The sequence below is a fragment of the Semicossyphus pulcher genome, unplaced genomic scaffold (genome assembly GCF_022749685.1).
Source record: "Semicossyphus pulcher isolate SPU_LCO1_2020_fin unplaced genomic scaffold, fSemPul1.0.p SCAF_16, whole genome shotgun sequence".
NCBI classification, from domain to species: Eukaryota; Metazoa; Chordata; class Actinopteri; order Labriformes; family Labridae; genus Semicossyphus; species Semicossyphus pulcher.
The window spans coordinates 22432848-22449401 of record NW_027211670.1 but is presented as its reverse complement, the minus strand read 5'-3'; the positions used below and the strand labels follow the sequence as shown (position 1 = coordinate 22449401).

At 41.1% G+C, this 16554-nt stretch overlaps 1 protein-coding gene across 3 annotated transcripts; it reads right to left on the bottom strand.

The window, feature by feature from the left end:
- Positions 1–457: 457 nt before the first annotated feature.
- acsl5 (acyl-CoA synthetase long chain family member 5) lies at positions 458–12347 on the bottom strand. 3 transcript variants are annotated; one of them, XM_069663997.1, is made up of 21 exons: positions 12192–12347; positions 11938–11951; positions 11572–11672; positions 9930–9994; positions 9743–9844; positions 9575–9674; positions 7791–7969; positions 7631–7663; positions 7488–7539; positions 6380–6453; positions 6221–6298; positions 5996–6130; positions 5765–5899; positions 5595–5690; positions 5258–5330; positions 3676–3764; positions 3477–3593; positions 2191–2334; positions 2006–2107; positions 1659–1730; positions 458–595 (listed from the first exon to the last, which is right to left on the bottom strand). In XM_069663997.1, exons 1-21 carry the CDS (start codon positions 12345–12347, stop codon positions 458–460), a joined length of 2055 nt encoding a protein of 684 aa, XP_069520098.1. The 3 variants fall into 3 exon arrangements, with proteins under 3 accessions (XP_069520098.1, XP_069520097.1, XP_069520099.1); XM_069663996.1 differs by lacking the exon at positions 11938–11951 and having other exon boundaries at positions 11572–11683; XM_069663998.1 differs by lacking the exons at positions 9743–9844; positions 11572–11672; positions 11938–11951; positions 12192–12347 and having other exon boundaries at positions 9930–9974.
- Positions 12348–16554: the final 4207 nt, after the last annotated feature.

Below are 16554 nucleotides of genomic sequence, written 5' to 3'. Positions count from 1 at the left end.
ACACAGAAGCAGGTAAATTGTAAGTGTAAAAAGAGCCTTTGAGCTTCATTCATTAGCTACATTGAGGTTGTGTAACGAAGAGGATTCTGTTGACTGTGACAGAACCTTTAAAAGCCAGAGTCTCTCAGCCTCTGTGGCCTCTAATTTGACAACTTTCGTGTGAATTTCCCATCACATCTGTGAGACTTTAGGAAGCAGACTTTAATAAAGTAAAGTGGGGTAAGAGCTTCAAGAAAGCTACAGGGAGTATTAAAAAAAAGGGATGATTCACTCCAGTTGCAGCCAAAGAGTCTGTCCAGCTAAACCCCCAGACTGTCCTGCGAGACTGTTAAACTCATCCTCCCGCAGAACAAATAGGATTGTCTCAGGCTTCTCAAGCCGAGAGAGGCAATTGGAAGAGGTGAAATGACTCATGCTTTAATAAAAGACAGACGAGGTATAACCAGGTTAATTCCTTTTATTGGAGGCTCGCGTACAGTTTGTCGATCTGTGGCTGGAACAGAGCTTTGAGCTCGGCCCTCTTGGCCTTCAGAGTCGGCGTTAACAGACCGTTCTCGATGGTGAACTGCTCCGGGTGGAGGTGCAAATCTTTCACCTGAAACAGGAAGTGCAGATGGTTAAAAAGTATTTGGATGAAGGAGGCAAACTAAAATAAAAGGGGGATTTGGTGTTGGTTGTGTGAAATCTGTATGGTCTTCTCATTTTAACCACTAGAGGGCGAACTGAGAGCTCTAGTGGCGTGTAGCACCAGAACGTCTTTAACGTCTTAATAACCGCCCTTATTACACATTTCTTTAATATAATACACTTGTATTCTGTAAGCATCCACTTTGCTCCAACATATTCTTACAAACTAAAGAACCCGGTGGAGTTTGAGAAGTCTCACAGTGTTAATAACACTATACGGAGATCGTCCCAAAGTCTGACGATGAGGAGGAGGAGACTCGCATCCTTTAGTCGACGTGCTGAACCAACGGTACTTTATTTCCATCCCGTACGAAGAATGCAAAAAGAGGAGGTGCTCTAGGAACTACACAGTGTCAGCCCTCCCCTGGGCCAGGTGAATGATGGCCACATCTGGCCCGAGATGTATTTGAAACACATCTTGTAAGCCTGCAAAGCCAACTAACATTCAGCTGACCACCATGGGGCCTTCAGCTGCTCTGCCCCCCACCAGACATCCGTAACATTGACTCGCGCCCGCTTGTTTTAAACTTATAGTTTGATCCCTCACACTAAACCTCTGTACATGATTTTATACACTATAAATTTGTAGTGTTAATTTATTGTATTATTTTAATCCAAATCATAGCCACAGGTTGGTCTAGATCTGGTAGCCACAGCGCAGGCCACTTATAGCCAAACTTTACGACCAAAGCTGGAAATAATCTGGCAAAATGATCTGAATGTTTAAGTGAAATTGCTCAGTCGCCGTATTATCCAGAATAGGCCAGGCTTTCTTCATACAGTTGGCTGAGATGTGGCTTTATTGTGGGCCTTATGTCGCCTCTGCTCTGGCTACCAGATCTGAACCACCTGAGGACCGAAATTTACTGCTGTCGAGTGCAAGCGACCTTTGCTCATAGGACAGGTTTGTAACGTGGGAAGTTTCTTTTTAAACAGTTGTTTCATTTAGGGACCTCATGAGGAGACGTTACCTGCTCAAAGGATTTCAGTCCTGCTTCTTTGCCCAGTTTGGTCAGGTCTGAAAGAATAGCTTTCTTAATATCCTGTAAAAGAAAAAAAAGCCACAGTTTAATTTGAGTTACTTCAGGCCTACTTTTAATATCCAATCTGATCTGCAGATAAAACTTATGAGTTTTACAGCAAACATGCAGGACTTGTCCAGCTGGCTTATGTTCCTGTTAATGATCATGTTTATTGCAGGTTTTCTTGAAGCTTAAAAAGAACATCTGGGGTCACAATAACAGATGATTATCAGCACAAACAAATTTAGAGACAACCCCCCCAGACACGGTGAGAGGGGATGAAACTGAAACATTACTGTGTGTTTGCAGAGTTCTTCAATGGAGCCGTTGCAGCCCAGATCTTTGGCAAAGCCAGGCAGGACTTCAGGGTCAGGGACCACAATGGCGACCAGGCAGGACTGCAAACACAGAGGTAAGCATTTAGGTTATGTAACAGGGATGTGTGTGATGTATATGTACAAAGTGAAATGTTGGTTTTTACCTGCAGACTGTCTCCGTGCACGAACACTTGGGCCACAGGTCCGCTGCGTACGTACACGTTCTCAACCTTCTCTGGAGCGATGTACTCGCCCTGAGCCAGCTTGAAGATGTTCTTCTTACGGTCGATGATCTTCAGGACTCCACTCTATAAAACAGAAATAACTTCATATAACTTTATATTTTGAGTTAAATGGAGTACTTTTTAATGAGCTAATGCATCATATGGTCACTGGGTCAAAGTGTTTAAAATTGTGTTCTCGTGTTTCCCTGAAATAAGGTGCTGGAGTTGGAGATTTCCACACAACAAAAACTCATCAGCTCAAAAGTACACCTATAATATTAAAGCCTTCTTGTTCAAAAGTGTTACAATTTTATCTTAACATAAAAGCTTCAGAATAATTTTGATGGTTGACTTGTACAAGGGAGAACGGCGTCTCTTTCATTCACACTCTGAGCCCCAAATGCCTGTTCTTGCACTTCAAAAAAATCTACCAGAAGGAAGCACGGCAAATGGCGAAAAGGACGGACAAAAGTAAATCTAAAAGTAATTAATTTGGCACTCCGAAAAGGGCGCCACATTGCAAAAACATCTTGCTTAATCTTGCCTTAAAAACAAAGTGTTTGTTACTGGACACCTGGCAACATCACCATGACAATAGGACTCCAGGAAGCATCTGCTCCCAGGCAAGAAATTGTCCCCTACATGTCCCCCATGTGAAACTACAACATGACAACTTTTGTAGTGTAAAAACACTTTAAGCGTCGGACTGAGCCAGATCTGCTGATACTTTTACCTTGCTTCCCGTTGTTGTTCTAATCTCAACATCCATGTTAAATGCCCCTCATGACTACCCCCCCCTGCCCTTTATTACTCCACGTCAGACACTACCACCTCCTTTGTTTTTAATCTGCCTTACTGCTTATTTTTTGTTGCATTGATGGAGAGTTGCACGTTCACTTTTGTTGTTCCTGGTGCAATGACAATAAAGATATTCTATTCTGGCTTCAGATTTTTACTACAGCCACAGATCTGAACCGAAGATGCCCAAAGAAAGAGAAAAACACCCCGTTACTCAAAACATTTCAGTCACCAGACTTTGAATATTAAGTTCAGTGTTTATAGAAAGATAAGATAGCAAATAACTTGAGGGCCGTTCCAACCACAAACACTTTGCATGTCGATGAGTCCAGAGATTGGTTCAACGTGTTCAACCAGAAGCTCCTCTGCAGCAGATGCAGAGGGAGTAGAAAACATTACAGTGCGACTTCCTGTTATCTGGGTCTTACTGGGAGCCATTTTCCGACGTCTCCTGTGTGGAGCCAACCGTCCTCATCCAGGGCCTCTGCGGTCTTCTCTGGATCCTTCAAATACCCCTTGAACACATTTCTACCTTTGATGCAGACCTGGAAACATCACAGAGAAAGAGTGAGACAGGAAGGCCACTGCATATGCTTCTGTTATCTTCTTAAGTTTCCATCTTCTTACCTCTCCTTCTCCGTTTGAAGCAAAGTAGTTCATTTCTTCAACATCCACCAGCTTCACCACATTACAAGGCAGCGGCGCCCCGACGTGTCCTGAGGTCAAAGGTCACAGCGATTGTTATTTAGAATACATTTAAATAATCAGATGAATTGTTTGTAAAAAATGTAAGTAATCTACAAAAGACATTTTTACACAATTGTCACATTTTGAAAAGCTGAAACAATAAATATGAGTATTCTAATTATGTGACATCTGAATTTGACATCTGATTAAAGCTACACTTTATTCTTTAGTCTGTTTACATTGGGAAAAAAGAAGAGTCAAAAACAGAGGAGAGAGAAAGCACTAAACGTTAAGACGCTGAATCTGAAGCTACCACAGAGAGATCTACAAATCTGAAGACGGCGCATGAAGTAAACATTAAACAGAACACAGACCCGGACCCGAGCTTTTGTTTGGTATGCATCTTTAATTTCCCCTACCTTTTGGGGATTAATAGGACCTAATAAGTATGAAAGAATTATCTTTGTGTGACATTGAAAAAGTCCCAATGTCCTCATGTGAATACCTTGTCCTAACGGTGTTGTTGCTTGTTGCTATTGATAAAATGAGTCAAATTTGTCTGTCGTATCCAGCTGCAACTGTTAATACGCATTAAATAAACAAGTTTCAATCATAAATCTGAAGAGGTTTTGTACCTGGTTGAGTTTTCTGTAGAGACCGACTGCAACACATTTTGGTCGGGATCACGGCCATCTTGAATGTACACTGATCAGTGTAATTTGCTTTTGTGACCACAGGCTGGTGGACAAAGTGTCCATGAATGAGACCAACGGGTCTAAGTTTCGCAGAATTAAATATTATGGTGCTGTGAAGCCAAAATGTAATGTCCCCGTATGAGGACGCAGGGTCTCAGGAGGTGAAAGACGGTGAATGAATAACAATGATTCTGACAGTGACAAGACAGAAAAGCTTGATCAGGTGCCGCGCTGAATCCTGCGGCCCCGTTCACCGTGTCTCACTTCACCATCAGAGGAAATGTTTCCATTTAATTTGAGTACAAACAGCTCTGTTAGCTGATTATAAGAAGGCTATATTTAACTGTTGCTATGGACGCAGCTCTCACTGTGAGTGTAACGGACTAACGGAAAAATAATCATTTAATAAATAAAATAATTTCCAAATCAATATATTGTGTCAAATAATTCAAAGCTGTGTGACAAGCGTGACAATGTACATCATCCTGTCGGGGTTCCATTCCACGGTAAACACCTGCTAACTAAACGTTAGCCCTTACTTACAGAGCTCAGTGATCAATACTGTGATCAGAAGTTTAGTGATGTACATGATTTCACGCTTGCGGGGAAATGGGACAAATTTGCAGCAATTCGCAGGAACGCAACTTTGACACTTCCTGGAGGGACTGTACAAGAAATTTTATTAGAGCGAATACGTTTCACTCTGAAATGTAGCAGACGTTTAAAGAAAATTAAGGATAAAAATAAATTTCTACTACTGTTTAGTGCGGCACGTCCTGGTCTATGTTTAGGAGTGAATGTGGGACAGCTGTGTTTCAACTACATACCTGAGGTGGCGTCTCCTGGCGTGGTGAAGGTGCAGCCAGCCGTGCACTCCGTCTGACCGTACGCCTCAAAGATCTGAGAGAGAGTCCAAGCAAAAGAGTAAATGAACACCTTGTTCTTTACTTTACATCTTTACTCCTTATCTCACTGTATCTGTGTCATAATGTACAGTTATACTTTAATATAAACTGTGTCTAAACCACATTAAACTTACAGAGAAGCTGGATCGTATCCCAGAAAACACTATTACTTAAGGAGTATAATTAAGGTGCTAATCCAGTTCCTGGATTTAGAAACATTTAGGAAGACAAAGACCAAAGGAGGATAAACGTTTATTACCTGGCAACCCAGAGCAGCACGGAGGAAGTTGAGAACAGGCGGAGAGATAGGCGCAGCTCCCGTCACCATGACCCGCACTCGCCCTCCAAAGGACTCCTACAGTTAAAAGATTATAACACGTTTGTATTCACAAACTCTCGTGTCTAATGTCTGATGAACTGAATCTGTACCTGCACTTTGTGGAAGATGAGTTTGTCCCAGAGGCTGTTCTTCCTGATGATGCCCTGCCTCACTTCAGCGTACTTCATGTCAACGGCAAAGTTCAGCAGCCACTTCTTGAAAGGTGATTTGGCTCCACTCTGGACCTAGAAACATTTTTTTAATAAAGCATTTGAAATGTTGATGTTTAAAGCAGAGTGAGGGGAAAGAGGGGGCAGGTATGTCGGACACAAATCTCTCACTTTGTCGTAGACGCGGTTGAGAAGTCGAGGCACGACTGGGAAAATGGTGGGCTGAAGGGTTTTCATGTCGTCTGGGAGCAGACGGATGTCTCCCTGGAAGAAGCCCACCCTCGCTCCAACACCGTACGCCACCGTCTACGAGAAAACAAAAGAAAAACACTTCAAGATATCCTCACGAGTCTCACGTAAACGATTGTGGACATGCTTTATGAATGTGGAGCTCACCTGCACGACTCTCTCGAACATGTGAGCTAAAGGCAGGAATGAAATGCTGACGTCGTCTTTGCAGGGAACGATTGCAGACTGTGGGACGCACAGAGGCCTCTGTTAGCAGTAGGTCAATGAAATACACTCTAAGGTTAATTAAAGGGTTACTTAACTCACCTCAAAGCCTTTGATGACACCTGCAGCGTCTGAGACCACATTCTCATGGGTCAACATCGCTCCTTTGGGGTTCCCTGGCAAACAATAACGAACATAATTTAACTTTTCAGCTTATAATTAAATGCCATTTCCTCCTTGACCATACAACTTTGCATCAACGCTTGATTTGGCATCGTATTACCACTTCTGGTATGACGGGGTTTTGGTTATCCAACTGTCCAGATAATCCCCAGAATGCTTTGCAAACTCATGCAGTGTAACATGGCTAGTGCAGATAAAAACCTCATCTCTTTGCAAAAAAACCAACTCATTTCATCATACCATTCTGCTTTTATAGAGATGCATAGGAATATGTAATTATAGCACAACAACAAGCATTTCAGGGGGAACTAAGATGCTTAAAATCAGGGTAATCCATCCATTCATTTTAAGACAATCCACATGAAACCACAGATGTCAGCTTCATGGCGGCGCAGGACGGGGACAGAGAGTTACAAGAAGGCTCGGCGATACAAATGAGATTTTAACAGCTTCTTGATACGGTCCAAAGATTCAGCAGATCTGATGGATGTGGAAGATGATTCCAGAGAGTCGGGGGCCAAGACGGCAAAGGCACGATCACGGGATTGATAGGAAGCAGAGAAGTAGGATACGGAACGAGAAGGTCTGAAATGTAACCGTGGGCGATTTCATGCAGTGCTTTATACGTCATTAACAGGATCTTCTAGTTTGTTCTGAATTTGACAGGAAGCCAGTGTAGGGATGCAAAAACAGGAGAGATATGGGATCGACTGTTGCTGCATTTTAGACCAACTGTAAATGACGAAGAGATGATTGGCTGAGGCATGTGTAAAGGGAATTACAATTATCTCGATGGGAGAAAAGTGTGGATTAATAGCTGGAGTATTGATTTGTTGTGGCTTGAGATATTTCAATCCGGGCTAAAGCGGTGGAACAGCAAACAGATTTTGCCATCCTTATCCTAGCGTGGCTAAAAATGAACCACTGCTGATCTCTTTTCATTACACTGCTGGTTCTGTACAATCTGATTTATGAAATCAAACCCTGCTGCAGATGAGATCAGTCCCAGAAAGAGCATAAAGATCACCTGTGGTGCCACTGGTGAAGCAAACAATGCTGAGGTCTTCTGGCTTTGGAGGCTGTTTGGAGATAAAAATCAGCACGTCAGATCAGCCTGCAGCTCGTTAAAGTTCATAAGAAATATATTTAATACATGAGAAACAAACTTACAACTGGTTCACGAAGGTTACTTTTCCCCAGAGCCTGGAGAACAAAAACATGTTCTTTCACTTGCAAGAACAGAACCAAAACAATTCTTGAATTAAAGCCATTGTAAACACATCCAATGACTTTCCAGTAAGCACTTATCTGTAATCAGCCTTTAAAATACCTCCACATTCTCCATGGACACGATGTCGACACCACACTTCTTTCCTCTCTCGACCAGCTCGGAGCTGAAAGAGTCCATGATGACGATGGTTTTCAGAACGGGAGTCTGCTCGCTCTCGTGGGTCTGCAGCAGAGTTTCTGCTTTGGTCTGATTGTCACAAAGAACCGTGGAGATCTCGGCTGAAAGAGGGAAACTTGAGCTGTATGATCAGAAAATCTAGTTCAATAAACAGTTCTTTATTTCTCAAGACTATGTGGGCGTGGCCTATCACATTTTGATTGACATCTGTCTGGCTCCAAACACAGCAACTGAGCATGCCCCAAACAGCATGCGTGAGTCGTGTGAGTCAGAAGCAGGACTGCCATGTGAACATTATTCATTGCAATTGTTCTGTGAATTAAGAGTAAAAAAAAATGCAATTCTATCTATATCATAGTTAGCAGTTAGCTTACACATGCAATGTTAGCTAAACACTCCCATTTGTTCTCAAAGCTATGAATGTAATACCGAACAATGGCCCTACAGAGTTAGCTAGCACTAATACTTTGACCAAAGCAGATCCTCAATGACCCGCAAAAAACTGCGGTCGACACTCAACAGTGGCTGTCACTAATTAGTCACTGCAGACACTAAGGTTGGGTGTAAACAGTCCAATAGCTGCCATTTGTCCATTTCTATGATTGGTTTGGAGAATTTATTGCATAATTTTCCTCAAATATCCAAGAAAAACCACGAACAACCCATCGGAATTCATCGGCCATCATCTGACAAGGACCGCCAATTCTTTTAAGTGATATAGCCAGCAGTGCAAAAAATGGAGTCGTCAAAATCCCTATGTGAAGTGGCCTTGAAGTTTATATCTGCAGACTTTTTTTAATATCTATTTATTCTTGTTTATTCTATATTTTATTGTACATATTTGATCTTATTCTGCATTACGCAGCTCAGGGAGGTGCTTCGCCGTTTCGTTGTTTTGCACAATGACAATAAAGACTTAGATCTTGAATCTTATCCATCTCTAATCTGGTTCATTTAAGGCTTTGTTGTCCGTCTCTTAATGGACTCAATGTCACTGTAAATGAGGGTTTCCGCTCACTGATCTTTAGTATAAATAAAGGTTTATTGATTGAAAGGATTTCCAGGAAAAGACATCCTTTTCTGTACACCCTTCATTGTTCAGTTTACCTGAAGTCTTAGACCAGATTGAAGCTCCTGTTTATAGAGACTAATAAAAAGCTAAATAATCATCTGATAATAGCCGATGGGTACCAGGTTTGCATAACGGCCAGTGCATTCTGCTTCTTCTGCCCTCCACACAGACCTTTTTCCAGGCACACAGCCAATGCCCGAAGATAAACTTGTGGGCAATGTTACTTTGACTACAAACGAAAACCAGAGCGCTCACTAAAAATCTTTCCCCTCGCCTACAGATTCTGTGTTTCTATGCAGAATCTCTTTATAAAGATGAGAAGAAACTTGCACCTCATGTTGAATTTGGATTTAAACTTACTGCTAGTACTTTTACATGCTTAAAATTGTGTACATTAGACCCTAATATATCATAGTATGAAGGCTGTTGTAGATTTTCCAGTGGCTTGTAAGAAGCAGCTCCACTAACGATCAGATAAACAAAAAGCTAAACTAAGCTAGGATCCAGTGTGATAAATAGGTGGTAAGAGATTAGAGCAGACTCGACACAGATCCCTGCAGGGACCGTAAAGTTACTGGACTCAGACTCAGCTTTGTAATTAGCAGCATTAGAGTGCAGGAGAAGCCCCAATTACCTTGGTTTATAATGAACACCAGAGCCTCAGGACCCAGGGTGTCGTACAGGGGGACCACTACCATGGAGTAGGTGTAACAGGCCAGCTCACCAATAATCCACTGTGGAGAAAACAGAATTTACAGTATGTTCAAACTAAAAACACTTCACTGTTAACGTCAGCACTCACCTCGGGTCTGTTCTGAGCAAAGATGCCGATAAACGTGTCCGTGTTGGGCTTTAGACCTTTATGGAGCAGCCCTGACCCCAGGTGCTCGGCTCTATCAGACACCTTTAGAGAGGAAGTGGAGGAAAGGTCAGCCGGAGTTTAAAGCATGTTTAATCTAATGTTTTGAAGGTGTTGCATGCTCATTTACCTGTTTGTACTTTAACCACTTGTATGGCATTCCTTGCTTCCTGTAGCCCAAACATGGACCGTTACCTGCACATGAGAAATGGGCCTCAGTTTACTGTGTAAGGACAGCAGTTTACATTTTTAACAAACACAGCTGAACACACTGCCTTCATCTATACAGTACGATTTATATTCTGTTTCAAGCATTATTGCCTTCTTCACGAGGGTTTGATACCACTGTTGTTTCTCTGCATTAAATATGAAGCTACAGCCAGTTCGCTTAGCCAGGTTAGCAGTTCTCTCCATTTTCGAATTGTTCTGCTCTGTCCAGGTAATGACTTCACAGAACTACAGTTTTCTTCGACCTTTATGGACACAGTCAAATTTACCCATAGCAGCTCCCTTTACAAATGGACAAACTAAGAATGATAGAGGAAGAATGAGGAAGAAGCAATGTGCCTTGTTAGCTTAACAGCTAACCCGAGGTTGAGGTGACCCCAGAAAAACAACAGGTTGGCTAACTGCTTTTCTCCTTAGCTGTTCTTCTCCTCAGAACGCCAAAAATTTTCCCCCGGGGATTAATAAAGTATTTCTGATTACTCCCTCTTCCCTCTCCTGGAACTACTTCTTTGCCACTACGGTGGACACCTCCCTCAATAAACAACTGCAAGTCATCAAAACAGTGACTCGAGTCGAGTCACTGTTTTGATGACTTGCGACTTGACAAAAAATAAATGACTTGAGACTCGACTTGGACTTGCATGAATGACTTGCATGTGTCCATAAGTTTGAGTGTTAGCCATTAGACAGAAACTTCACAACATTGAAGTTTATCGTTTTTTATTTAACTATCAAGTATGTGTTCAGCGCAAACTGGGAATCATGACTGGACGACTCAAAATGTGATTGTCATGATTGGATGACTGGCTGTCAGTCAAACTCCTCGCTATCGCAACACGCAACATCAAAGCCCCCAAAGAGAATCTTCATCAGTCGTACTCGTTACTCCTCAATACGGTCTCAGACCAGACCATCATGGCTGCGTCTGTGCCAAGATAATACAGATACAATTCACTGTCATACTTTTTGAACAGTTTATATAAACTGGCCACTAACATCATTATTAGACAGGCTACTAACACCTCGTCTTTTCTCTTTATAAAGACCGGATGATACAGGTAAGAGAGCTGGATCTTGGGTGGAAAAATGTGACTTGACATGCCTTAACTAAGGACTGAACTTGACATAACCTGTGACTTTACCTGCCCAAGAAAAAAAAATGACTCAAGACTTTACTTGAGACTTGAGCAGAGATGACTTGGTCACAACACTGCTGTTTTGCATCTCTTGACAGAGCCATGCTCGCCATCTAAGCTAACTGTGTCCTGGCTGTACATCAATATTTAGTGTAAAGAATTGAGATTGGTGTTGATCTTTTCGTCCAATTCTTAGCAAGAATGTGTATAAATGTACATCCCCCAATGTCCCAATGAACCCCCTTTCCTATCCCACACAGGTCTGTTTTTGTAATAGCCAGATGTGTATTTGTATGGGAATGATTTGAACGTGATAAACGTTAAACCAGCACACCGGAGAAACACTTAAAGCATGCACGTTGGATGAAGGCCCATCCAGGGATAGCCATCAAATAGAGAATTCATCACCTGAAACTTTCAGACCCCTCTGAAACACTTCATAGAGGGTCTTGGCATCTTCATAGTAATAAGCCGTCAGGTTGTTGTTGTCCTCAAGCAGCGCAGTCTTTCTTGCTCCATCCTGAGGACATCAAGCAGAAACAAACTGACAATGAAACGCAGCTGTACACTCTTTAAATCTCTTCAGTACTCTAAGACACCGTCAGGTCTATAAACAAAGTTACAGCTCCTGTGAGGAACTTGCTGTTTGTGTTGATTTTGGCGCCCCCTGTGGACAAAGCCGTACATCTCATCTCTTTGCTGATTTTGTCCTTTATATGCTTAAGTGGTGGTTTTCAACAATAAATCTCATCCTGCTTTCTTTAACAGTCTCACTTTAAATCTGTGCCCTGGAAAATTTAAACAAAGGCAGCGTGCAGCCGCTTTGTCTGACACCTACCCCCCGCCAGCAGCTTCAGGCATTAAAAATAACTATACAGAAATAAATCAATGTTGTCGCTGATGGTCTGGTTTGCTTTTGTAGGTCATAAAGTCATCAGAATTAATTTCAGTCTGTTTCATAACCAGCGAGAAACTACTCACAGGAGCTTTAAACATATTAAAGATATAAAATTCTCTGCATCATTTACCTTGATACCCAGAGTTTGGCATTTGAGGTCGACGTTGGTCCGGACGGGACTGGGCCGCGTGTTGAGGTAAAACAGGGTCGCAGCCGCCACAGCAAACAGGGAGATGATGGCCGGGGTCGGGAGGGGAGAGAACACCCACTGGATGAGGAAGTCCATGGTGCAAGGTCTGCAGGCGCACAGAAGAATGTTAGTCCCTGTCAGAATGAATTAAAAGGACTCCATGTTTAAAGACAAACAGTCCTATTCTGAGCTCCTTGGCGCTGCTCTTCGTGTTTTCTCTGCAATAAGTTGAGGTCAAAGTCAACATGTCTTGTGCAAGATGTATTCCTAATCAATCAAGATAGAGTCTAACACACCTGAACAACATTATAGTTTATTCATATATCCGTAGTAGGGTTAGTAGCACAACACGTTCCTCAGTGTAACAGCAGTTAAAGACCTTTTCAAATGATTCCCATCTTTTCTAAATAAACAAACTAAGTTTTCTTGACCTTTGAGACCTTTTGGGTCATGAGTCATAATTTAAAACCACTCTGAAATCAGGGTTATTCATTGTATTAGAAGAGAATACCAAGAGTCTTATGTGCGTCTAGTAGAATTAAGTGCATTTGTAGGGCCAATAACCGTATTTAAAGTCTATATTTAAAGTAAAGTAAAGGTTGTTCCACATTTTTAGCATCAAAAAATACATCTTGTAGCAAAACTCATGCAAATTATTAAGATAATTTATTGACCACACAGCGCACAACACCTATATTAAAAATCTGTTTAAAGTTTGCAAGAATAAACTGATTAAATTGCTGCAGCTAAATGTTGCTGTGGCTCTCCTACCTGCTGTCGGTCCTCTCAGGTGTTCCACTCTGCTCTCAGGTGGGCAGGAGTGTGTGAGGTGTGTGTTCACAGCAGATCCTCTTCCTCTGCTCTGAAAAAGAACTCATAAAAAAAAAATCAGTCCGACAGAGTAAAAAGGGAACCTTTGAACCTCGGCCGTGATCACTTCCACTGATAAAAAAGGACATGAGTTCAGATATGGAAACGGTTGTGCTTCATCAGTGGTGATACAAGTGTTCAGATTCTGCACTGCAGTAAAACACTACACTGACAGAACTCAGTCCTGGACTCAAAAGCTTAAGGAGGAAGAATTAAGTAAATGTGCTTTTAAGCTCTGCAAGGTAATTTTTAATTTTACTCCACATAGATAAACTTTATCGATAAAACGTCAGGAAGGCCAAGACGCTGCAGCTGACGAAAGGTCAAGAGTCTTATCTCCTGTTCAAAGTCTTCATAGTGTAATACAGAAACTGACCACAGCAACAAAACATAAAATCATCAGGTTAAAGTGATAATCTCAAAGATTTCATTTCACTATCTATCGCTGAATGAGGTAACAATGATGATTGAGCCTATGTCCCACTGATGAAAGCCTTTGCATTTGCAGTATTACAGACTGGGTGTCTGTGGCGACGTTCACAGAATAAATCACAAGCAGTGCCCAGTTAGTGACGCGTTTTCCATCAGCCAGCAGTGGTTGGTCTGCCAGAGAGGGTAGGCGGAGCCAAGCGGCTGCTTTTCCGCTCTCTGCAAGTGTTGCGAGTAAACAGTAATCGACTATGGCTGAACAAACAAAGAAAAGATGGATGACTACAGATACAACTTCAACAAGAAGTGAAAATCCAAAGAAAAAGAAACAAACTCGACGCTCAGATGAAGCAAACAGTCTGAAAAGGAAAGCGACCGTCAGCCAGGAAAATCAAGAGTTACAACCGGAGCCAACCGTGGACGTCACACATGCAGCACTGTCTGGATATCTGGGAAGTGTGCTCCTGCAAATACTTTAAGCATGCAAAGGTTAAATAAGGAATCTGTGGAGTCTGCCTTCTTCTAAGTCAATCAATTCAATCATTTATATAGCACCAAATCATAACATAGTTATCTCAGGACACTTGACAAATGGAGCAGGTCTCGACCCACCATGAGCAGTAGCTACTTGGCAAGGAAAGAGTTAAATCCATCGTTAAAGATGATAAACTTCTTCTTCCACATCGAACATCAATCCAATAACAAAATTCTATTAAAAAAGGCTAAACTTTTAAATGATCTACTTCTGTTTAGAGAATAAACCTGTTATCAGCAGGTGCAGCAGATTGTGGGCCTCCTTTCTGTTTCTGTTACTTGATGCTCAACACTAAACACCGAATGATAAGCTGAAGAAAAAGCAGGGTCAAGAGTTTACAGAAGAAACTCAGATGGCTTTTTCATGGTGAAATGCAAAGAGCATGAACAAGGCTACAAGCATTTCAAAATGCTAAGCGGCAATAAATGAGACGTCTGAATAACAGGAGTGTTTTTTTCCTCTTGTTTTCACCTACTTTGACGCATAACAAAATAATCCTGTTTAATATATTTAATAATATAAAATGTTTACAAGCTTAGCACAAGTAATGGGCAGTCATGAACAGCATCACTCCCACAGCTAAATGTAGCTAACACCTGCTAACATTAGCCACCAAAAGCAGAACAGACCAAGTTAGGCTGTAACCCCAAAACCAAATGATTTAAACTTCATTAATTGCGTATTTTCCTGCTTGTGAATCTAACTTCAGTTTACAGTTATACGTACAGCCTACTTTAAAAGATATTTCTGTTCTGTAAGTGTGCTAGCTTAGCCATGTAAGCTAATCTTCTACTTTAGTGTCTAGGCGAATGTAATGACAGCTACAAAAGACAGACTGAACGATTAAACAAGAGAGGAAGAGGAAGAAAAGGAAAGTAAGAGTAACATTAATTGAAATATGAGGTAAAGTGAGGTATAGCAGCTTTTTAAAATGGTTTGGTTTAGCTTAAAAGCTTGCAGAGTTCAGGCTGAAAGACAAAAACAATTTAAGACACTAAGAAACTCAAACAAAGCACTTTTAACTGAGTGACAGATACATATTTTTGTTTGTTAGAGACATTTCTCGACTCTGAGCTTCATGTATTCACTAAGCAAAGCACAACAACAACGGCTAACATGTTTTTCTTGTGCGACTGATTTGACTCTGGCCAGTGATCTGCAGACAAAGGTTCATTAGGAGAAGCTTTGAAAGGTTACCTGGTGGGATTAGCAGAGGTAGCCAGGGGCCAGGCTAAGCATGGATCCCCCCTGAGGGAAAAAGCAGCTGAAGCCAGCAACAGCACTAATGTACAAGCTGCCCACATGTGGTCATTAGCACCTTAAACTGCACACAGGTGTGACAGCTTCTGTGCAGCCAGCGAGGCCCGACCTGCCTCGTGTGGTTTCAGCAGATAAAACTCCCAGGAGGTCTGCAGCTCACTTTTCACTTTTTTCTGTACTGAGCATGTGTTTATTTTCTTAATTAAATTAGTCCACATTCTTTAAATAAAAGGGTATATCATTTTCCACCTTCTCTCCTGTTTGCATGCAGTGGATGTTTGTCCCTGATAGAAGAGATTACGATGAACTTTGACCCTGGATTTATGATCGTTAAGCGATAACTGAACCTTTTGGTACCTTTGGAATTTACTGATCTATGATTGATAAAATCTAATCAGGGACTTAACTCACCCAATTCTTTCTTAATATCTGATAACAGTCATATAATCTTTTTTTTTATTTTAGACATTAGACAGTATGATTACGAGATTATGAGTATGAGAGTTTGTTGGGTAAGAAATGGATGGAAGTCCATTTCTGCCAATGTGATTTGGAAAAAATAAAAAAGTTATTATAATGAGAAACTTTATTAAATATTTTGTTTGTATATTTTGTAGTAGTACTAGTTGTTAGAGTTAGTATCTCAAAATACTGGGAAGCTTTCTCGGAATAATGAGTTAAAATCTCACAATAAAGGTTCAGTGTCTCAAATGAATTACTTAGTCTTTAAAAAAGTAATGAGTATCTCAAGATGATGACAAACTTTCTCCAAATGACATAGTATCTCAAAGTTATGACAGCATTAAAGTTATATACTAATATTTTAAAATAAAGGCTAAGGATCTAAAAAATAAATAATAAAAACAGTGAAAAAATAGTATAAATAATGAGTCAATACTTTAAAATAATGAAAAACTCTCAAAATAACGAATTAGCATCTTAAAGACCAGCTCCAGTCATGTTTTCAAACATATAAAAAACATATAAAAACATCTGCTTGAAGCAATAAATTGTGTCTGATATGTTTTTTCTGCAAAATTGATTTAATTACCTTAAAATAAAAATCCTCTCAAGGCATCTCCTCCTCCTCCCTCATTGAAAAATCCTGAATCTGCATAGTCCCCACCCACTATGCACATTTCCGACCGCCTCCTCCATCGTGAAAACAAACCACGCCTTTGCCATCGTTTAGTGGCAACTTGTTGAAAC

Coding starts and splice junctions, on each gene's coding strand:
- acsl5 (XM_069663997.1), bottom strand. CDS start 12,347: ATGGACTTCCTCATCCAGTGGGTGTTCTCTCCCCTCCCGACCCCGGCC. Junction 5,691..5,764: donor TCATCTTCCACAAAGTGCAG/GTACAGATTCAG, acceptor TTTTAACTGTAG/GAGTCCTTTGGAGGGCGAGT. Junction 596..1,658: donor GACTGAAATCCTTTGAGCAG/GTAACGTCTCCT, acceptor TTCCTGTTTCAG/GTGAAAGATTTGCACCTCCA.